We start from the raw sequence: 24,143 nt of genomic DNA on the forward strand, positions 1-24,143 counted from the left end.
CAGCCACTAATGTTATCCATATCCCACGTCATAAAGCACAGCCACTAATGTTATCCATAGCCCACGTCATAAAGCACAGCCACAAATGTTATTCATAGCCCACGTCATAAAGCACAGCCACTAATGTTATAGATAGCCCACGTCGTAAAGCACAGCCACTAATGTTATCCATAGCCTACATCATAAAGCACAGCCACTAATGTTATCCATAGCCCAGGACATAAAGCACAGCCACTAATGTTATCTATAGCTCACGACATAAAGCACAGCCACTAATGTTATTCATAGCCCACAACATAAAGCACAGCCACTAATGTTATCCATAGCCCAGGACATAAAGCACAGCCACTAATGTTATTCATAGTCCATGTCATAAAGTACAGACACTAATGTTATTAATAGCCCAGGACATAAAGCACAACCACTGTTATACATAGCCCACGTAATAAAGCAAAGCCACTAATGTTATTCATAGCCCACAACATAAAGCACATCCACTAATGTTATCCATAGCCCAGGACATAAAGCACAGCCACTAATGTTATCCATAGCCCACGTCATAAAGCACAGCCACTAATGTTATCCATAGCCTACGTCATAAAGCACAGCCACTAATGTTATCCATAGCCTAGGACATAAAGCACAGCCACTAATGTTATCTATAGCTCACGACATAAAGCACAGCCACTAATGTTATTCATAGCCCACAACATAAAGCACAGCCACTAATGTTATCCATAGCCCAGGACATAAAGCACAGCCACTAATGTTATCCATAGCCCAGGACATAAAGCACAACCACTGTTATCCATAGCCCACGTCATAAAGCAAAGCCACTAATGCTATCCATAGCCCACGTCATAAAGCACAGCCACTAATGTTATCCAAAGCCCACAACATAAAGCACAGCCACTAATGTTATCTATAGCCCACGTCATAAAGCACAGCCACTTATGTTATCCATAGTCCAGGACATAAAGCACAGCCACTAATGTTATCCATAGCCTACGTCATAAAGCACAGCCACTAATGTTATCCATAGCCCAGGACATAAAGCACAGCCACTAATGTTATCCATAGCTCAGGACATAAAGCACAGCCACTAATGTTATCCATAGCCCACAACATAAAGCACAGCCACTAATGTTATCCATAGCCCACGTCATAAAGCACAGTCACTAATGTTATCCATAGCTCAGGACATAAAGCACAGCCACTAATGTTATCTATAGCCCACGACATAAAGCACAGCCACTAATGTTATCCATAGCCCACAACATAAAGCACAGCCACTAATGTTATCCATAGCCCACGTCATAAAGCACAGTCACTGTTATCCATAGCCCACGTCATAAAGCAAAGCCACTAATGTTATCCATAGCCCACGTCATAAAGCAAAGCCACTAATGTAATCCATAGCCTACGTCATAAAGCTCAGCCACTAATGTTATCCAAAACCCACAACATAAAGCACAGCCACTAATGTTATCCATAGTCCAGGACATAAAGCACAGCCACCAATGTTATCCATAGCCCACGACATAGAGCACAGCTACCAATGTTATCTATAGCCCACGTCATAAAGCACAGCCACTAATGTTATCTATAGCCCACAACATAGAGCACAACCACTAATGTTATCCATAGCCCACAACATAAAGCACAGCCACTAATGTTATCCATAGCCCACAACATAAAGCACAGCCACTAATGTTAGCTATAGCCCATGTCATAAAGCACAACCACTAATGTTATTCATAGCCCACGTTATAAAGCACAACCACTAATGTTATCCATAGCCTACGTCATAAAGCACAGCCACTAATTTTATCCAGAGCCCACGTCATAAAGCACAACCACTAATGTTATCCATAGCCCATGACATAAAGCACAGCCACTAATGTTATCCATAGACCACGCCATAAAGCACAGCCACAAATGTTATCCATAGCCCAGGACATAGAGCACAGCCACTAATGTTATCCATAGCCCAGGATATAAAGCACAGCCACTAATGTTATCCATAGCCCACGTCATAAAGCAGAGCCACTAATGTTATCCATAGCGTCCGCCTGACATAAAGCAAAGCCACTAATGATATCCATAGCCCACGACATAGAGCACAGCCACTAATGTTATCCATAGCCCACATCATAAAGCACAGCCACTAATGTTATCTATAGCAGACAACATAAAGCACAGAAACTAATGTTATCCATAACCCACGTCATAAAGCACAACAACTAATGTTATGCATAGCCCACGTCATAAAGAAAAGCCACTAATGTTATCAATAGCCCACAACATAAAGCACAGCCACTAATGGTATCCATAGCCCACGACATAAAGCACAACCACTAATGTTACCCATAGCCCACAACATAAAGCACAACCACTAACGTTATCCATAGCCCACATCATAAAGCACAGCCACTAACGTTATCCATAGCCCACGTCATAAAGCACAGCCACTAATGTTATCCAGAGCCCACGTCATAAAGCACATCCACTAATGTTATCCATAGCCCACGTCATAAAGCACAGCCCCTAATGTTATCCATAGCCCACATCATAAAGCACAGCCACTAATGTTATCCATAGCCCACGTCATAAAGCACAGCCACTAACGTTATCCATAGCCCACATCATAAAGCACAGCCACTAATGTTATCCAGAGCCCATGTCATAAAGCACAGCCACTAATGTTATCAATAGCCCATGACATAAAGCACAGCCACTAATGTTATCCATAACCCATGACATAAAGCACAGCCACTAATGTTATCCATAGCCCACACCATAAAGCACAGCCACAAATGTTATCCATAGCCCAGGACATAAAGCACAGCCACTAATGTTATCCATAGCCCACGTCATAAAGCACAGCCACTAATGTTATCCATAGCCCATGACATAAAGCACAGCAACTAATGTTATCCATAGCCCATGACATAAAGCCCAGCTACTAATGTTATCCATAGACCACGCCATAAAGCACAGCCACAAATGTTATCCATAGCCCAGGACATAAAGCACAGCCACTAATGTTATCCATAGCCCACGTCATAAAGCACAGCCACTAATGTTATCCATAGCCCAGGACATAGAGCACAGCCACTAATGTTATCCATAGCATCCGCCTGACATAAAGAAAAGCCACTAATGATATCCATAGCCCACAACATAAAGCACAACCACTAACGTTATCCATAGCCCACATCATAAAGCACAGCCACTAACGTTATCCATAGCCCACGTCATAAAGCACAGCCACTAATGTTATCCAGAGCCCACGTCATAAAGCACAGCCACTAATGTTATCCATAGCCCACGTCATAAAGCACAGCCACTAATGTTATCCATAGCCCACGTCATAAAGCACAGCCACTAATGTTATCCATAGCCCACGTCATAAAGCACAGCCACTAACGTTATACAAAGCCCACGTCATAAAGCACAGCCACTAACGTTATACATAGCCCACATCATAAAGCACAGCCACTAATGTTATCCAGAGCCCACGTCATAAAGCACAACCACTAATGTTATCCATAGCCCACGTCATAAAGCACAGCCACTAATGTTATCCATAGCCCACGTCATAAAGCACAGCCACTAATGTTATCCAGAGCCCACGTCATAAAGCACAGCCACTAATGGTATCCATAGCCCATGACATAAAGCACAGCCACTAATGTTATCCATAGCCCATGACATAAAGCACAGCCACTAATTTTATCCATAGACCACGCCATAAAGCACAGCCACTAATGTTATCCATAGACCAGGACATAGAGCACAGCCACTAATGTTATCCATAGCCCAGGACATAAAGCACAGCCACTATTTTATCCATAGCCCACGTCATAAAGCACAGCCACTAATGTTATCCATAGCCCACGTCATAAAGCACAGCCACTAATGTTATCCATAGCGTCCGCCTGACATAAAGCAAAGCCACTAATGATATCCATAACTCACGACATAGAGCACAGCCACTAATGTTATCCATAGCCCACATCATAAAGCACAGCCACTAATGTTATCTATAGCCCACAACATAAAGCACAGAAACTAATGTTATCTATAACCCATGTCATAAAGCACAACCACTGATGTTATCCATAGCCCACGTCATAAATCAAAGCCACTAATGTTATCCATAGCCCACGTCATAAAGCAAAGCCACTAATGTTATCCATAGCCCATGTCATAAAGCACAGCCACTAATGTTATCCATAGCCCATGGCATAAAGCACAGCCACTAATGTTATCCATAGCCCACGTCATAACGCACAGCCACTAACGTTATCCATAGCCAACGTCATAGAGCACAGTCACTAATGTTATCTATAGCCCAGGATATAGAGCACAGCCACTAATGTTATCCATAGCCCACGTCATAAAGCACAGCCACTAACGTTATCCATAGCCCAAGACATAAAGCACAGCCACTAACGTTATCCATATCCCATGACATAAAGCATAGCCACTAATGTTATCCATAGCCCACGTCATAAAGCACAGCCACTAATGTTATATATAGCCCACAACATAAAGCACAGCCACTAATGTTATCCATAGCCCACGTCATAAAGCAGAGCCACTAATGTTATCCATAGCGTCGGCCTGACATAAAGCAAAGCCACTAATGATATCCATAGCCCACGACATAGAGCACAGCCACTAATGTTATCCATAGCCCACATCATAAAGCACAGCCACTAATGTTATCTATAGCCCACAACATAAAGCACAGAAACTAATGTTATCCATAACCCACGTCATAAAGCACAACAACTAATGTTATGCATAGCCCACGTCATAAAGAAAAGCCACTAATGTTATCAATAGCCCACAACATAAAGCACAGCCAATAATGGTATCCATAGCCCACGACATAAAGCACAACCACTAATGTTACCCATAGCCCACAACATAAAGCACAACCACTAACGTTATCCATAGCCCACATCATAAAGCACAGCCACTAACGTTATCCATAGCCCACGTCATAAAGCACAGCCACTAATGTTATCCAGAGCCCACGTCATAAAGCACATCCACTAATGTTATCCATAGCCCACGTCATAAAGCACAGCCCCTAATGTTATCCATAGCCCACATCATAAAGCACAGCCACTAATGTTATCCATAGCCCACGTCATAAAGCACAGCCACTAACGTTATCCATAGCCCACATCATAAAGCACAGCCACTAATGTTATCCAGAGCCCATGTCATAAAGCACAGCCACTAATGTTATCAATAGCCCATGACATAAAGCACAGCCACTAATGTTATCCATAACCCATGACATAAAGCACAGCCACTAATGTTATCCATAGCCCACACCATAAAGCACAGCCACAAATGTTATCCATAGCCCAGGACATAAAGCACAGCCACTAATGTTATCCATAGCCCACGTCATAAAGCACAGCCACTAATGTTATCCATAGCCCATGACATAAAGCACAGCAACTAATGTTATCCATAGCCCATGACATAAAGCCCAGCTACTAATGTTATCCATAGACCACGCCATAAAGCACAGCCACAAATGTTATCCATAGCCCAGGACATAAAGCACAGCCACTAATGTTATCCATAGCCCACGTCATAAAGCACAGCCACTAATGTTATCCATAGCCCAGGACATAGAGCACAGCCACTAATGTTATCCATAGCATCCGCCTGACATAAAGAAAAGCCACTAATGATATCCATAGCCCACAACATAAAGCACAACCACTAACGTTATCCATAGCCCACATCATAAAGCACAGCCACTAACGTTATCCATAGCCCACGTCATAAAGCACAGCCACTAATGTTATCCAGAGCCCACGTCATAAAGCACAGCCACTAATGTTATCCATAGCCCACGTCATAAAGCACAGCCACTAATGTTATCCATAGCCCACGTCATAAAGCACAGCCACTAATGTTATCCATAGCCCACGTCATAAAGCACAGCCACTAACGTTATACAAAGCCCACGTCATAAAGCACAGCCACTAACGTTATACATAGCCCACATCATAAAGCACAGCCACTAATGTTATCCAGAGCCCACGTCATAAAGCACAACCACTAATGTTATCCATAGCCCACGTCATAAAGCACAGCCACTAATGTTATCCATAGCCCACGTCATAAAGCACAGCCACTAATGTTATCCAGAGCCCACGTCATAAAGCACAGCCACTAATGGTATCCATAGCCCATGACATAAAGCACAGCCACTAATGTTATCCATAGCCCATGACATAAAGCACAGCCACTAATTTTATCCATAGACCACGCCATAAAGCACAGCCACTAATGTTATCCATAGACCAGGACATAGAGCACAGCCACTAATGTTATCCATAGCCCAGGACATAAAGCACAGCCACTAATGTTATCCATAGCCCACGTCATAAAGCACAGCCACTAATGTTATCCATAGCCCAGGACATAAAGCACAGCCACTAATGTTATCCATAGCGTCCGCCTGACATAAAGCAAAGCCACTAATGATATCCATAACTCACGACATAGAGCACAGCCACTAATGTTATCCATAGCCCACATCATAAAGCACAGCCACTAATGTTATCTATAGCCCACAACATAAAGCACAGAAACTAATGTTATCTATAACCCACGTCATAAAGCACAACCACTGATGTTATCCATAGCCCACGTCATAAATCAAAGCCACTAATGTTATCCATAGCCCACGTCATAAAGCAAAGCCACTAATGTTATCCATAGCCCATGTCATAAAGCACAGCCACTAATGTTATCCATAGCCCATGGCATAAAGCACAGCCACTAATGTTATCCATAGCCCACGTCATAACGCACAGCCACTAACGTTATCCATAGCCAACGTCATAGAGCACAGTCACTAATGTTATCTATAGCCCAGGATATAGAGCACAGCCACTAATGTTATCCATAGCCCACGTCATAAAGCACAGCCACTAACGTTATCCATAGCCCAAGACATAAAGCACAGCCACTAACGTTATCCATATCCCATGACATAAAGCATAGCCACTAATGTTATCCATAGCCCACGTCATAAAGCACAGCCACTAATGTTATATATAGCCCACAACATAAAGCACAGCCACTAATGTTATCCATAGCCCACAACATAAAGCACAACTAATGTTATGCATAGCCCACGTCATAAAGAAAAGCCACTAATGTTATCAATAGCCCACAACATAAAGCACAGCCACTAATGTTATCCATAGCCCACGTCATAAAGCACAGCCACTAATGTTATCCATAGCCCACGTCATAAAGCACAACCACTAATGTTATCCATAGCCCACATCATAAAGCACAGCCACTAATGTTATCCATAGCCCACGTCATAAAGCACAGCCACTAATGTTATCCATAGCCCCTGATATGATCCATAGCTACAAATGTTTTACATAGTACGTGATGTAAGACACAACCACTAATGTTATGTAAAGCACCATCACCCATGTCACTGCCCTCTTGCATGGCACCTCACCTGACTTAGCATGCAGTGCAGTAAGACTGGCACAGAGAGCTGCTCCTCCGGCACATCATTCAACAGATCATTGTAGAACCGCATGTCCACCTCTTCAGGCACAGATGAGACTTCTACCTCAGCTGTATGAGACAGAGGAGAAAAAGCGCTTAGCACCAACCATAGAGTGTTTACTGGGACAAGTAAAGGAAGGAAGGGTTTTAGATAACACAGCTGCTAATAATATAACAGAGGAATTAGCCTCTATAAAAAAATTATTTGGTGATGAATTAACTGCAAACAATAACTTAGACAACGCTCTGTTTTTTTTACATACGTACCGTGTAACGGAGTAGATGGGGGAAGGGACAATGCTGGCTGGATCTCTTCCATAGAAGTTTTTTTTTTCATTAAAGCAGTTGGCGACTGGGCTCCACCGACCTAGGAATGAAGAGTTGAAACATCACACAATGAAACTGGCGATCAATTAACTTAACTAAAAATATAAAAAGCCCATAAGTACCTCAACCACTGGTGATCATCTTATTAACTGCTCTATCTTGGTATAAAGACAGTAAATGCACAGCACAGGCCAGATAAGGAATTACATTTGACTATTCCAGTTGCTTGACCCTAGAAGTCAGTCTTTGGATTTTCCTGAGCGTCCTTGCACATCCTTGTGTATCAGGACTTACATAGAAGAGGCAGGAGACAAGTGGGGGTAATTCTGCCAGCAGTGTAATCTGGCTTTTCTGGTGATAAACAGTGGCTTTTTGACATTGTTCTATTGCTGTATCTTGAATACTCTATCACAGCAACAGATCAGTGGCGCAGAAGTGTCTGGGAGAGATGATTTCTGTCACGGATACCAGACAGCCAAAGCTTCTGTCACGGACACCAGGCACCAAGGAGGGTTAAACCCCTACCCCCCTACTACCTCACCCCTGTTGTTTCTCATCAGTTTTGGGCTCCTTGGAGCAACCGCAAGCTCTAGGAGTCTTTGTTTGCTTGTTTTTGTGTTCCTACTTTGTCAGAGAAGAGCTGGTCTCTGACCGGAAAAACCCTCCTAGGCTGGCCGGGCTCCTTGAACTCCCGGTCAGCTGCCTCACAACGTACACCCGCCTAGTCCCTCACAGGCTGGATGTGCTCCTGGAACTCCCGGTCGGCCACAGAACAGCAGGACACCTGCTAACTTTACCCCTGGTCGCTCCAGTGGCCCTTTGCTCCCCCGGGATCACCCCAAAACTGCCACCTACCCCTCCCCTATCCTTACCGGGCTGTAACTCCGGTCCCCAGTAGCGGATCACGGTCTCTCTCCCCCGTGGCACAGCCAGGAGCAGGGAGAGGAGACAGTCTGTCTCTCTCCCAAGCGGCAGAGCCATCCCCTTGGAGCGGAGGTAGTCGTCCTCCCTCCCCGTAAGCAGAAGCCCTTCCTGGGAGAGGAGACAGTCAGGCTCTCTCCCCAGCAGCAGAACCAGGAGCAGGGAAAGGAGACAGCCGGTCTCTCTCCCCAGCGACAGAGCCATCCCCTGGGAGCGGAGGTAGTTGTCCTCTCTCCTTGTAAGCAGAACCCCTTCCTGGGAGAGGAGACAGTCAGTCTCTCTCCCCAGCGGCAGAGCCAGGAGAAGGGAGAGGAGACAGTCGGTCTCTCTCCCCAGCGGCAGAGCCATCCCCTGGGAGCGGAGGTAGTTGTCCTCTCTCCTTGTAAGCAGAACCCCTTCCTGGGAGAGGAGACAGTCAGTCTCTCTCCCCAGCGGCAGAGCCAGGAGAAGGGAGAGGAGACAGTCGGTCTCTCTCCCCAGTGGCAGAGCCATCCCCTGGGAGTGGAGGTAGTCGTCCTCCCTCCCCTTACACAGGGAGAGACGAATGTCGATAACTCTCCCCAGTGGCAGCACACCTTCCAGGGAATGGAGACAGCCAGTCTCCATCCCCAACAGCAGCACCCCTTCCAGGGAGCGGAGACAACCGGTCTCCCTCCCCAGCGGCAGCACAGTTTCTCAGGGAGCGGAGGTAGCCGGTCTCCCTCCCCAGTGACAGATCCCTTTCCCAGGAGGAGAGACATCCCGTCTCTCTCCCCAGTAGCTGGGCAAGTAGCTGGGCATGATCTCTACCGTATACAGCGGGGAAACCGGCAATGGCTTTGTTTATGGGTGGGTCAGCCGGTACTCAACCGAGTGTCACAGAGGGAGGCAGTGTGGCCATAATACTTAAAAACACTGAAACTTGTGGGAGAGCAACTGTTTGGGAGCCGGCCTTGGCAAACTTGTTTGGAACTTTGCATGTGACTATCCTAGGGCTCAGGGGATAAATGCCAGCAGGAACCCCCCAGGATGCCCCAAGCCCAGGAGAGATGAGATAATCTTCCCTAGCAACCGAGAAGTGGAGGGCCAGCGTCGGACAGCCCCAGGCCGACCCGTTAAGGTGAACTTGTGGTAGGGGGTAACATCAGTGCAGTGGAGGAGGTTTGGATTAGGTTTTTTACAGTGGGGGGGGTCACAGTTGGGGTGAACCTGTGGTAGGGGGTCACACCAGTGCAGTGGAGGAGGTCGGGGTTACGTTTTTGCAGTAGGTAGTCACAGTTAGGGTGAACCTGTGGTAGGGGGTCACACCAGTGCAGTGGAGGAGGTTGTGATTAGGTTTTTACAGTAGGGGGTCACAGTTAGGGTAAACTTGTGGTAGGGGGTCATATCAGTGCAGTGGAGGGGGTTGGGGTTAAGTTTTTGCAGTAGGGGGTCACAGTTAGGGTGAACCTGTGGTAGAGGGTCACATCAGTGAAGTAGAGGAGGTTGTGATTAGGTTTTTTGCAATGGGGGAGGGGGTCACAATTACTTTATAGGCTAATACAGTGCACTTGAATAAAAAAGCACTTTGATAGAGACCTTTTATAGCTGAGTTAAAGCTTTTAAGTACATAATAGCTCCCTTTTTAATTTAATAAATCAGTATAACGGAATTACCTCAATTAAATATAAAAAAATACAATAAATGAAGTACCATCAAGCTTGGGACCATCTCTCCTGGAAAATAACTAGAGAAGACTTTGCTAGTGTACAAAATGTAAAATCAGTTCTACAGTTTGGACTGAATCCTCATGTTATATTATCATGGTGTTGTATATAGGTGGCTACATGATGCCTTAGGGTTTTACTGATTACGGAGTGTTTTTAAATAAGTGCACACTGCACTGTAAAGTAAAAATAAAACATAACTCACCACAGAACCTGATAGATGTGTCACTTGGGGCTCACTGACCACCAATGGGACATTGATGATCTTCATGTTGTTCAGATAATGCTGGTGCTGTCTTCTCCAGTCCAAGCAATCATACATGAGGCAGGCTATGCTTTCAAATATCTCAGTACCGTACTCAAGCTATGAGAGACAAAATATTCTCCTTAAAGGATAAGTGACCAAGGTCAGTACCTAACCAAGTCACTTCACTGGCTGGGTTTTCTATGTGGTCCATCAGAATGTATAGCACTTGCCTATAAATGGCAGCAATGGGGTTAAACACAATACATTATACTCTCTTGAATAACACTAAGTAAAAACTTCACTTTTTTATAATTTCCTTTAATCAATAAGCCTTAAAATCTAACCCTAGTGATAGGTCTAGAGGTTTTCACCTGCTTAGCGTCAGTGGATGTGTGTTTAATTGTATAAATAACAGAAGGTAAAGGAGCTTTATCACAAACCAGCATTTCTCCATCACTCCATGAAGCAGGGTGGATATTGTCTTTGACCAAATGCTGCAGCCGGGCCACCTGTGACAGTGCGGGTCCAGGCCTGCCGCTGTTCAGGATGGGCTCCAAGTATTTCCAAAACATGTCTAGGGATTTTCTTACTTTTTGCTTCCTTTGCAGTTCAGCTTCGACAACTAAGGATAATACAAATGAGACAAAGCTTGTGATCATCTAGTGTTAATACACCATGATAGCAGGCATATATTGTTTTTAGAATGATGCAGTAATTTCACCAATAACTTCCCTACATGACCACCTGCCTTGGAAATATTGCCCCTGATTGTGAATTTAAACACGGGGTTTAGCACTTGGGGATATTCAGTCTCATTGTTATCCCTCCTAGACTAGAAACAAGTGTCTACTGGAACTATCCAGACAAATGTGCCACCTTTAGTGACTTTTATTGTCTCGTATTTTGCTCTATTTCTACTTCTTATTCCATATTTTACTCTCACCCCAAAAAACAAACTAAGCTTCATGTAGCTCCCTCAATCAGTAGTCGTCATTACCATTATATGAGCACTGTTTTAAACATCATGATCATCAAATTGCATTAACATATGTGACTTGTACCTTCTGGTGATAGGAATGCCTCCGTCTGATGAGCTGCCAGGCTAGCATAGTTCTGGGAAGATATTCTAATTACACTGGACACATTGATCCCGAGATCAGCCAACAGCACGAGGATCTGAGGCTGATAGAATCCAAGGACTATGATGTAATGCTGAGCCCCATCGTCTGGTTCATCATCTGTAAAGATATTAACAATCCCACACCAAGTCTGATCAATTCTCCCCATCCGCCCTACTAACAGAACTCTATTTAATAAAATGTATAATATTATTTATTAAATGGGCTCATTACAAGAGTTTTTCATGGATCTCTGTAGCACTGTCTATGCATGAACAAGAGATGACTGCAGATACATTTATATTGCATTTTATCTGCAAAGTAAATGTACAGAAGGTCTGCAAAGCCTTATACCTAGCTATGTATGGAGTACAACATCTGTGCCCATCAGTTAAGAAGGTAGTCATAGCGATCGTGGAGATAAAAAACGTATATTAAGGGCGACTATGTACATAGAAGGAGGTAGCGGCAGACAGCCCAGATGAACATGGAGAGAAGAGTGATCATGGAGGTACAGTAGAAGCATCAGGATAAAGAAAGTCAGAGGGGATAAGGTGCAAAGATATCTCCCTACACCACTGCATTATGGTGATTGTAAATGTCAATGACACACTAATGTGATAATGATACAGAAAGTGTGAGGGCCCTGTCTTGTGGGAAATTACTGGCCCTTAGATGTTAAAAGATATCCAATATTAGAAGTTATGGCTTTCATGATTTACCCCCCCATTAGAAGAAGTAGAGAGTCGTTTTATTTTCTCCTGGCCCTGGTGGTTCCCCCTGATCAGTAGCAGTAAATGATAAAGGCAAAGAGGACTCAGAAGGGAACAGAGGAACGTGACCCACAACATACCAATAAAACGCTTGGCCTCATCTTCTTCTCCTCTGCGCTTCAGAGTCGTTTGCTTTTTTACAGGAGGAGGACCCTCTGGTGCTTTCTTCCCTTTTCCTTTTCCAATAGATTTAGCACTTGATGGTTTTTCCTTTGCTGTTTTGTTGCTTTTAGTTTTCTCCTCTGTAGACTAACAGATAATATGTTTGTTATTTCAATACTCGTTTTATCCCTGTGGCTTAAAAAAGCAAGAACAAGGTCACAAGAAGAGCAATCACTATAACAGTGCAGTAAAGCCGTGTAACACAATGGTCAGCAGAGTTATGGACAATATTCACTATTGGCTGTACTCAAAACTCTGCATTTTGTAATATAGCTGCAATTGTTATTGTGTAAAAAGACCGATAACGCCTTTATTACCCATTCCCCAGCTTTGCACAACCCACATTGTTAGATTAATATACTTTATAACATTTAAACCTCTAAATGTCTGCCTGTTTCTAAGCCACCACAGACAGCCTCTTATCACGTTTTTTTTATTTACTTTTCATAACAGGAGACTGCTAGTACATATGGGCCATATAGATAACATTGTGCTCTCACCTGATAAGTTATTTAAGAGTTAGAACAACACAGCATTAAATGCAAGTCAATAGATAATAAATAAAAAGTCATGTGATCAGGGGGCTGTCAAAAGATGCTTAGATACAAGGCAATCACAGAGGTAAAACGTGTATTATTATTACTGTTGGTTGTGCAAAACTGGAGAATGGGTAATAAAGGGATTATCTACCTTTTAAAACAATAACAATTATATAGACTGTCCCTTTAACTTTAAAAATAAATCTGACTATTCCCATGTCCTCAGCAACAATGACCTGGAGTGGTGTGAATCATCTCTCCTAAAAAAATGTTTGCGGCACTTCATGGTTCCTCACTTAAAGGGACAGGAAACTCCCCCCAAAAAATCATGATTCAGACAGAGAATGCCGTTTTAAACAACTTTCCAATTTACTTAGATTATCTAGTTTGTCATTGGCTCACCCACTGTGATCAGTTAGCTACCTGTAGTGCATTACTGCTTCTTTAACATAGAATAACAAAAGAATGAACCACATTTGCTAAATTGAGTTAAATTCTTGCTTCATCTGAAACCTGAAATCAAAAATTGGCTTTCATATATCTTTAAATGACTAATAAGCTTCACTGAACAGCAGAATCATCTCTACTCTAACAATAATTAAAAGTACTTTTTACAGAGCTGTCTCCTTTTCTTCTATGTCACTGACTGTATGTCTGTCTGCATTTGTCTATTTGTCCATCCATCACCCGTCTGCTTTTCTTCTATGTTATTGACTGTATGTCCGACTGCATTTGTCTATTTGTCCATTGATCCCATGTTTCCTTTTCTTCTATGTCACTGACTATATGTTCAACTGCATTTGTCTATTTGTCCATCGATCACCCGTCTCCTTTTATTCTATGTTATTGACTGTATGTCCGACTGCATTAGTCTATTTGTCCATCGATCACCCGTCTGCTTTTCTTCTATGTTATTGACTGTATGTCCGACTGCATTTGTCTATTTGTCCATCGATCACCCGTCTCCTTTTCTTCTATGTTATTGACTGTATGTCCGACTGCATTTGTCTATTTGTCCATTGATCACATGTTTCCTTTTCTTCTATGTCACTGACTATATGTTCAACTGCATTTGTCTATTTGTCCATCGATCACCCGTCTCCTTTTCTTCTATGTCACTGACTGTATGTCCGACTGCATTTGTCTATTTGTCCATCGATCACCTGTCTCCTTTTCTTCTATCAAGCAAAAGATTGTTCCAGCCACCAGTAATTTTAAAAGACCTTTATTTTCTCATATTTTGTTTCTAAGCAAAAATACAACCTTTCAGGCCTGCTATAGGCCCTTAGTCATGTATGTTATGTTATTGACTGTATGTCCGACTGCATTTGTCTTTTTGTCCATCGATCACCCGTCTCCTTTTCTTCTATGTCACTGACTGTATGTCCGACTGCATTTGTCTATTTGTCCATCGATCACCTGTCTCCTTTTCATCTATGTCACTGACTGTATGTCCGACTGCATTTGTCTATTTGTCCATCGATCACCTGTCTCCTTTTCTTCTATGTTACTGACTGTATGTCCGACTGCATTTGTCTATTTGTCCATCGATCACCTGTCTCCTTTTCATCTATGTCAATGACTGTATGTCCGACTGCATTTGTCTATTTGTCCATCGATCACCTATCTCCTTTTCTTCTATGTTACTGACTGTATGTCCGACTGCATTTGTTTTTTTTGTCCATCCATCACTCCTCTCCTTTTCTTCTATGTCACTGACTGTATGTCTGACTGCATTTGTCTATTTTTTATTCGATCACCCGTCTCCTTTTCATCTATGTTACTGACTAAATGTCCGACTGCATTTGTCTTTTTGTCCATCGATCACCTGTCTCCTTTTCTTCTATGTTACTGACTGTATGTCCGACTGCATTTGTCTATTTGTCCATCGATCACCTGTCTCCTTTTCATCTATGTCACTGACTGTATGTCCGACTGCATTTGTCTATTTGTCCATCGATCACCTGTCTCCTTTTCTTCTATGTTACTGACTGTATGTCCGACTGCATTTGTTTTTTTTGTCCATCGATCACCCGTCTCCTTTTCTTCTATGTCACTGACTGTATGTCTGACTGCATTTGTCTATTTTTTATTCGATCACCCGTCTCCTTTTCATCTATGTTACTGACTAAATGTCCGACTGCATTTGTCTTTTTGTCCATCGATCACCTGTCTCCTTTTCTTCTATGTTACTGACTGTATGTCCAACTGCATTTGTCTTTTTGTCCATCGATCACCTGTCTCCTTTTCTTCTATTTTACTGACTGTATGTCCGACTGAATTTGTCTTTTTGTCCATCGATCACCTGTCTCCTTTTCTTCTATGTCACTGACTGTATGTCCGACTGCATTTGTCTTTTTGTCCATCGATCACCCGTTTCCTTTTCATCTATGTTACTGACTGTATGTCCGACTGCATTTGGCTATTTGTCCATCGATCACCCGTCTCCTTTTCATTTATGTTAATGACTGTATGTCCGCTGCATTTGTCTTTTTGTCCATCGATCACCCGTTTCCTTTTCATCTATGTTACTGACTGTATGTCCGACTGTATTTGGCTATTTGTCCATCGATCACCTGTCTCCTTTTTTTCTATGTCACTGACTGTATGTCCGACTGAATTTGGCTATTTGTCCATCGATCACCTGTCTCCTTTTCTTCTATGTCACTGACTGAATGTCCAACTGAATTCGTCTATTTGTCCATTGATCACCCGTCTGCTTTTCTTCTATGTTATTGACTTACGTCCGACTGCATTTGTCTATTTGTCCATCGATCACCCGTCTCCTTTTCTTCTATGTTATTGACTGTATGTCCGACTGCATTTGTCTATTTGTCCATTGATCACATGTTTCCTTTTCTTCTATGTCACTGACTGTATGTTCAACTGCATTTGTCTATTTGTCCATCGATCACCCGTCTCCTTTTATTCTATGTTATTGACTGTATGTCCGACTGCATTTGTCTATTTGTCCATCGATCACGTTTCCTTTTCTTCTATGTCACTGACCATATGTCCAACTGCATTTGTCTATTTGTCCATCGATCACCCGTCTCCTTTTCTTCTATGTCACTGACTGTATGTCCGCTGCATTTGTCTTTTTGTCCATCGATCACCCGTTTCCTTTTCATCTATGTTACTGACTGTATGTCCGACTGTATTTGGCTATTTGTCCATCGATCACCTGTCTCCTTTTTTTCTATGTCACTGACTGTATGTCCGACTGAATTTGGCTATTTGTCCATCGATCACCTGTCTCCTTTTCTTCTATGTCACTGACTGAATGTCCAACTGAATTCGTCTATTTGTCCATTGATCACCCGTCTGCTTTTCTTCTATGTTATTGACTTACGTCCGACTGCATTTGTCTATTTGTCCATCGATCACCCGTCTCCTTTTCTTCTATGTTATTGACTGTATGTCCGACTGCATTTGTCTATTTGTCCATTGATCACATGTTTCCTTTTCTTCTATGTCACTGACTATATGTTCAACTGCATTTGTCTATTTGTCCATCGATCACCCGTCTCCTTTTCTTCTATGTCACTGACTGTATGTCCGACTGCATTTGTCTATTTGTCCATCGATCACCCGTCTGCTTTTCTTCTATGTTATTGACTGTATGTCCGACTGCATTTGTCTATTTGTCCATCGATCACCCGTCTCCTTTTCTTCTATGTTATTGACTGTATGTCCAACTGCATTTGTCTATTTGTCCATTGATCACATGTTTCCTTTTCTTCTATGTCACTGACTATATGTTCAACTGCATTTGTCTATTTGTCCATCGATCACCCGTCTCCTTTTATTCTATGTTATTGACTGTATGTCCGACTGCATTTGTCTATTTGTCCATCGATCACGTTTTCTTTTCTTCTATGTCACTGACTATATGTCCAACTGCATTTGTCTATTTGTGCATCGATCACCCGTCTCCTTTTCTTCTATGTCACTGACTGTATGTCCGACTGCATTTGTCTATTTGTCCATCGATCACCTGTCTCCTTTTCTTCTATCAAGCAAAAGATTGTTCCAGCCACCAGTAATTTTAAAAGACCTTTATTTTCTCATATTTTGGGTCTAAGCAAAAATACAATGTTTCAGGCCTGCTATAGGCCCTTAGTCATGTATGTTATGTTATTGACTGTATGTCCGACTGCATTTGTCTTTTTGTCCATCGATCACCTGACTCCTTTTCTTCTATGTCACTGACTGTATGTCTGACTGCATTTGTCTATTTGTCCATCGATCACCTGTCTCCTTTTCATCTATGTCACTGACTGTATGTCCGACTGCATTTGTCTATTTGTCCATCGATCACCTGTCTCCTTTTCTTCTATGTTACTGACTGTATGTCCGACTGCATTTGTCTATTTGTCCATCGATCACCTGTCTCCTTTTCTTCTATGTCACTGACTGTATGTCCGACTGCATTTGTCTATTTGTCCATCGATCACCTGTCTCCTTTTCTTCTATGTTACTGACTGTATGTCCGACTGCATTTGTCTATTTGTCCATCGATCACCTGTCTCCTTTTCATCTATGTCACTGACTGTATGTCCGACTGCATTTGTCTATTTGTCCATCGATCACCTGTCTCCTTTTCTTCTATGTTACTGACTGTATGTCCGACTGCATTTGTCTTTTTGTCCATCGATCACCCGTCTCCTTTTATTTAATGTTATTGACTGTATGTCCGACTGCATTTGTTTTTTTTGTCCATCGATCACCCGTCTCCTTTTCTTCTATGTCACTGACTCTATGTCCGACTGCATTTGTCTATTTTTTATTTGATCACCCGTCTCCTTTTCATCTATGTTACTGACTGTATGTCCAACTGCATTTGTCTTTTTGTCCATCGATCACCTGTCTCCTTTTCTTCTATGTTACTGACTGTATGTCCGACTGCATTTGTCTTTTTGTCCATCAATCACCTGTCTCCTTTTCTTCTATGTTACTGACTGTATGTCTGACTGAATTTGTCTTTTTGTCCATCGATCACCGGTCTCCTTTTCTTCTATGTCACTGACTGTATGTCCGACTGCATGTCTTTTTGTCCATCGATCACCCGTTTCCTTTTCATCTATGTTACTGACTGTATGTCCGACTGCATTTGGCTATTTGTCCATCGATCACCCGTCTCCTTTTCATTTATGTTACTGACTGTATGTCCGACTGCATTTGTCTTTTTGTCCATCGATTACCCGTTTCATTTTCATCTATGTTACTGACTGTATGTCCAACTGTATTTGAAATATTTGTCCATCGATCACCTGTCTCCTTTTTTTCTATGTCACTGACTGTATGTCCAACTGAATTCGTCTATTTGTCCATCGATCACCTGTCTCCTTTTCTTCTATGTCACTGACTGTATGTCTGACTGCATTTGTCTATTTGTCCATCGATCACCTGTCTCCTTTTTTTCTATGTTACTGACTTTATGTCAGATTACTGCATTTGTCTTTTTTTCCATCGATCGCCCATCTCCTTTTCATCTATGTTACTGACTTTATAGCCAACTGCATTTGTCTTTTTGTCCATCGATCAGCTGTCTCCTTTTCTTCTGTTACTGTGTATGTCCGACTGTATTTGTCTTTTTGTCCATCGATCACCTGTCTCCTTTTCTTCTGTCACTGACTGTATGTCCGACTGCATTTGTCTTTTTGTCCATGGATCACATAAATTCTAATCCACAGTCTTATAATGGTCTTACATGACTACTGCAAAAACCTCCCATTTGTTAGGCACCATTTTTTGACAAGCCCCAATGATTTGTAAATGTTTCTGCCAGGCTCATGGAAGCCATAGATTCTTCTTCCTCTGCTTCCCATTTCTGCAAGTCCCTACCTAATAACTAGATCAAATGCAACAGCCTCCCCAATGCTTCACAGTAACTCACATTCACTTGCACTTCTAGCTGGTGCCTTCTCTACACATGACTTGTGTACCATGTGACTTGAGGACCACCATCCTTGCACTGTTGGACTATTCTAAACTCATAGGTCCCACTGATCAAGGACTCTCCTGCTTGGAGAGAAATTATAGTGCAGACTTCACAAGGGCTGAACTCACTGAATGCTAAAAGTGTGGAACCTGGAAGTCCAAGGGCCTGATGATCTAAAGCTCAGATGAAATGATCTAAATTGATCCTCCAGCAATTTGTGATCCCGAAGTGAAATTATTGAAAGGCAGATTTTACTATACGTCTCCAAGGGGCATTCCCTGCATTTCTCTAGGTGAAGGAGAGTCAAGCCAAGTGCAATATAGCACTGCATGACATGACAGTTCTGCTGCATTTACACTTGTATATATTTTAAATTACTTTACATTTAAACTGTGCACTTTCTATTTTGTATTTTATTTTGTAAATAGCAGTGTATTTAGGATTGCAAATTTACAATTTCTGATTATGCTTTAACAGTTTGTATTTCTTGTACTAAAAAAAACTGAAAACTTACAGATTCAGTTTCACAGAAAGCTTCGGGACTTGTTATGGGCATGATAAGCAAAGCTTCTCTAGAGCAATAATAGTGCTGAACTCACTTAAAGGGACAGTCAAGTAAAAAAAAAACTTTCATGATTTAAATAGGGCATGTAATTTTAAACAACTTTCCAATTTACTTTTATTACCAATTTGGCTTTGTTCTCTTGGTATTCTTAGTTGAAAGCTAAATCTAGGAGGTATATATGCTAATTTCTTAGACCTTGAAGGCCACCTCTAATCTGAAAGCATTTTGACAGTTTTTCACCATTAGAGGGCGTTAGTTCATGTGTTTCATATAGATAACATTGAGCTCAGGCACGTGAAGCTCCTAAGAGCAACCACTGATTGGCTTAACATGCAAGTCTGTCAAAAGAACTGAAATAAGGGGGCAGTTTGCAGAGCCATAGATGCAAGGTAATTACAGAGGTAAAAAGTATATTATTATAACTGTGTTGGTTATGCAAAATTGGGAAATGGATAATAAAGGGATTATCTACCTTTTTAAACAACAATTCTGGTTTTTACTGTCCCTTTAATTCTATAAGAAAAGGGGCAGAACCTAGAAGTCCCAGATATATGAGAGTTGCCTTCCATAGAAAGTAATGAAGCTCTCTGGGATACAGAATTTCACAGGGGAGAGAGAAGGTAACTGGAGAACCCATGGGGCTGCATCAATTACAAATTAAACAAATGTTTTCACTAAAATTTAACTTGCTTTTGGCTATAGTTTAGTATATATTATGTTTCTGTCAGTTAAATAAGTGTAAACTTAACCTACATACAGCTGTGAGAGAGCTTTAGACATATCCAGGGAACTCACCTGTCCCTCCCACTTTCAGAAGCTCTGTTTCATTTTACAATAGAGAAAATACTAAGTGCAATGTAAGTTGTAAAAGATTCACAGAAATATACAAAGTATGATCCTAATTTGTTAAAAGTAACACAGAAACTTCAAAACCTAATCAGGATTTCTAAAATCTTTACAGGATGTAAATCTAAATGTATTAACATATAAAATAGAAAGTGCAAAGCTTAAATGTAATAATATTGAAAGGACCAGATCTGAAGAATATCATAAAATACAAAGCACAAAGTGTAAGTGTAACAAAACTCATATCATGCAGTGCTATGTTAAACTGAGCGTGTCTCTCTTTCAGATAAAGAAATTATGAACCTCCTAGGTTTAGCTTTCAACTAAGAATATGAAGAGAACAAAGCAAAATTGGTGATAAAAGTATATTGGGAAGTTGTTTAAAATTACATGTCCTATTTAAATCATTAAAGTTTTTTTTGGACTTTTTTTTGGACTTGACTGTCCCTTTAATGTAAAATAAAACTGAAAGCTTCAGAAAAGTAGGAGGGAAAAGGGAGTTCCTGGGCTGAAAAGGGGAGTTACCATGGTATGTCTGAAGCTCTCTCACAATTCTCATGAACTGCTGTAAGCATTTTACACACGCAATATACTTAACTGACAGAAAAGTCATATATTCTGAACTAGAGGCAAAAGCAAATTAAATTGTAGAGAAAACATTTTAGTTTAAATTGTATTTGCTGCAAACGGAGCATTTATGTCACTCCCAGGTGCTCTTCTGGTAACTTCACTCTCCACTGTGAAATTCTGTATCCCAGAGAGCCTCATTACTTTTTATGGGAGTCAACTCTCATCTTTTTGGGACTTCTAGGCTCCGCACTTTGTCTGATTGAATTCAATGAGTTCAGCCCTTGTGAAGTCTGCACTTTAATTTCTCTCCAAGCTAGGACATCTTTGGGATCTCTGGGAAACTAAAGCTGTCAGTTTTATTTTAAATAGAAGAAAAACAAAATACATTGTCATTAAAAGTATGATCCTAATTTGTTAAAGTTAAACAGAAATTGTCAAAGCATAATCAGAATTTGTAAAAGCACAATCCTAAAGACACTGCTGTATACAGAATCCTTATGCATAAAAATACAAAACAGAAATTGCAAAGTTTAAATGTAATAAAAAACTTAAAGGACAAAATCTGAAATGTAAAGTAATATAAAATGCAAACCACAAAGTGTATATACAGCAGAACTGTCATGTCACGCAGTGCTAAATTGCACTGGGCGTGTCTCTCCTTTACATAGAGAAATGCAGCGAATGCCCCTTGGAGAAGTATAGAAAAATCTGCATGTCTAGAATCTTGTGAGGTACCTCACAGTGCTGGAGGATCAATCATTTTAGATCATGTCATCTGAGCGGAGAGGTTTAGGACATCAGGCCCCCAATCTGGCTTCAACTTCTGAATCATAACAATGGTTTTGCATTGAAATACAATGGTCTCCTCCAAAGGATTCCATCATCCAAAGCAAGAAGTATCCATGCAGCAGCCCCCTCTGCTTATGTTTCTACCAATCACCTATTACACTTTAACAGGTGAAGGACCCTCATAGCCTACAGTGCTGTTGTATTTATGTATATTTTGTATTATGTATCATGCATTGTACCTGTGGGAGAGCTCTTTGCACCCCAATGTATCACATATAATGGCTAAGAATTTGTGGGACATGTCTACACTTTCTGTTTTGCCCATGTAGTCTGTATCTATAGTTTGTTTATAATCCTTGTTTTGTCCACTTATGTTTGTATTACTGAGAACACCGTAACTAAGGATTATTTTATTGACAATTTTATTATTTAAAAAAATGTTTTGATCTGTGTTACATAGATAAATACCACACTCCTGACACACTGGTAGACTGTCGGCATGAAAACATTTGTCCCAGTAAAAGAGGTAGTGAAAATGAGATAAGCAGCTATATAACATGAAATACATATGCATTCTTTGTGCGGTCATATGCGTCTTTAGTTACTGAATGCACAACATCAAGACTCATATAACTTCATTACAGAGAGTGGAAATTCATGTTAAACTAAATCATGGTTGTATCACAGAAGTGCTGTCAAATATATTTACTTTTTACCAAACGTGACAACTCCTTCACACCCAAACAGCATTTCTCTTATATTATGTCAACACGGAGCTGACAATAATGTGCAGGCCTCATCAGTGTAGTATGGTTTGACTTAAGTTTGATGCTTTCCACACATCGGCAGCAGACAGGACTTGCTACTGGGCACAGTGTTTGTTTCCTACTGGAATACTCACTGGCTGTATCACCCTAGGCTTGTGTCTTCCAATTTAATAACATAAATTATGCTTACCTGATCATTTCATTTCCATCTGTGGGAGGAGAGTCCACTGCTTCATTCATTACTTGTGGGAATTAAGAACCTGGCCACCAGGAGGAGGCAAAGACACCACAGCCAAAGGCTTAAATACCTCCCCCACTCCCCTCATCCTCAGTCATTCTGCCAAGGGAACAAGGAACAGTAGAAGAAATATCAGAGCCCAAACTACATCCAAATTATGAAGCAACCTTTCCTTTGACCAAGAAGGGTTAGGACACAAGGAAGGAACAACTATTTTCTGATTGATGTTACAATTCGACACCACCTTGGGAAGAAACCCTAACCCAGTGCGAAGAACAGCCTTATCAGCGTGAAAAAACAGGTAAGGAATCTCACATTGCAAGGCCGCCAACTCAGAGACTCTGCGAGCCGATGCAATAGCCAATAGGAATAGAACCTTCCAGGAAATAATTTTAATGTCAAGAGAATGCATAGGTTTAAACAGAGCCCTCTGCAAAATCTTAAGAACCAAGTTTAAGCTCCAAGGAGGAGCAGAATTTCTAAAGACAGGTCTGATCCTAGACAGAGCCTGAACAAAGGACTGAATGTCAGGAAGCTCCGTTACCTTCTTGTGTAACAGTACAGATAAAGCCAAAATCTGTCCCTTTAAGGAACTGGCAGACAAGTCCCTTATCCAGACCGTCCTGGAGAAAGACCAGAATCCTGGATACCCTAACCTTATGCCATGGATATCCACGTTCCTCACACCAAGACAAGTAGGTCCTCCACACCTTATGATAGATGTGACGAGTTACTGGTTTACTGGCCTGAATGAGAGTATCAATCACTCTATCCAAAAATCCTCTCCTAGCTAAGACTAGGCGTTCAATCTCCACGTAGTCAGCCTCAGAGAATCAAGATTTTGGTGTAGAAAGGGACCCTGAGCCAGCAGATCTCTGCGACAGGGTAATTTCCATGGAGGAGACGGTGACATCCCCACCAGATCCGCAAACCACGTCCTCTGCGGCCACGACAGAGCAATCAGAATAGCCGATGCATGCTCCTGCTTGATGCGGGACACAACTCGAGGAAGAAGAGGCCACAGGGGAAAAATGTAAAGTTGGCTTAACTCCCAGGGCACTGCTAAGGCATCTATCA

General features: G+C 41.7%; 1 protein-coding gene across 1 annotated transcript in view; it reads right to left on the reverse strand.

Annotated features, from left to right (window-relative positions):
• Nucleotides 1–24,143, reverse strand: part of SPAG17 (sperm associated antigen 17) — a 783,114-nt gene that overhangs the window by 458,770 nt on the left and 300,201 nt on the right. The window contains exons 5-10 of the mRNA XM_053705129.1: nt 12,727–12,895; nt 11,817–11,993; nt 11,196–11,377; nt 10,714–10,872; nt 7,843–7,942; nt 7,523–7,644 (exon numbers count right to left, since the gene is read on the reverse strand). Of these exons, the coding sequence (XP_053561104.1) occupies nt 7,523–7,644; nt 7,843–7,942; nt 10,714–10,872; nt 11,196–11,377; nt 11,817–11,993; nt 12,727–12,895 (909 nt within the window). The remainder of the gene's footprint in view (nt 1–7,522; nt 7,645–7,842; nt 7,943–10,713; nt 10,873–11,195; nt 11,378–11,816; nt 11,994–12,726; nt 12,896–24,143) is intronic.

Source organism: Bombina bombina, chromosome 3 (assembly GCF_027579735.1).
Source record: "Bombina bombina isolate aBomBom1 chromosome 3, aBomBom1.pri, whole genome shotgun sequence".
NCBI classification, from domain to species: domain Eukaryota; kingdom Metazoa; phylum Chordata; class Amphibia; order Anura; family Bombinatoridae; genus Bombina; species Bombina bombina.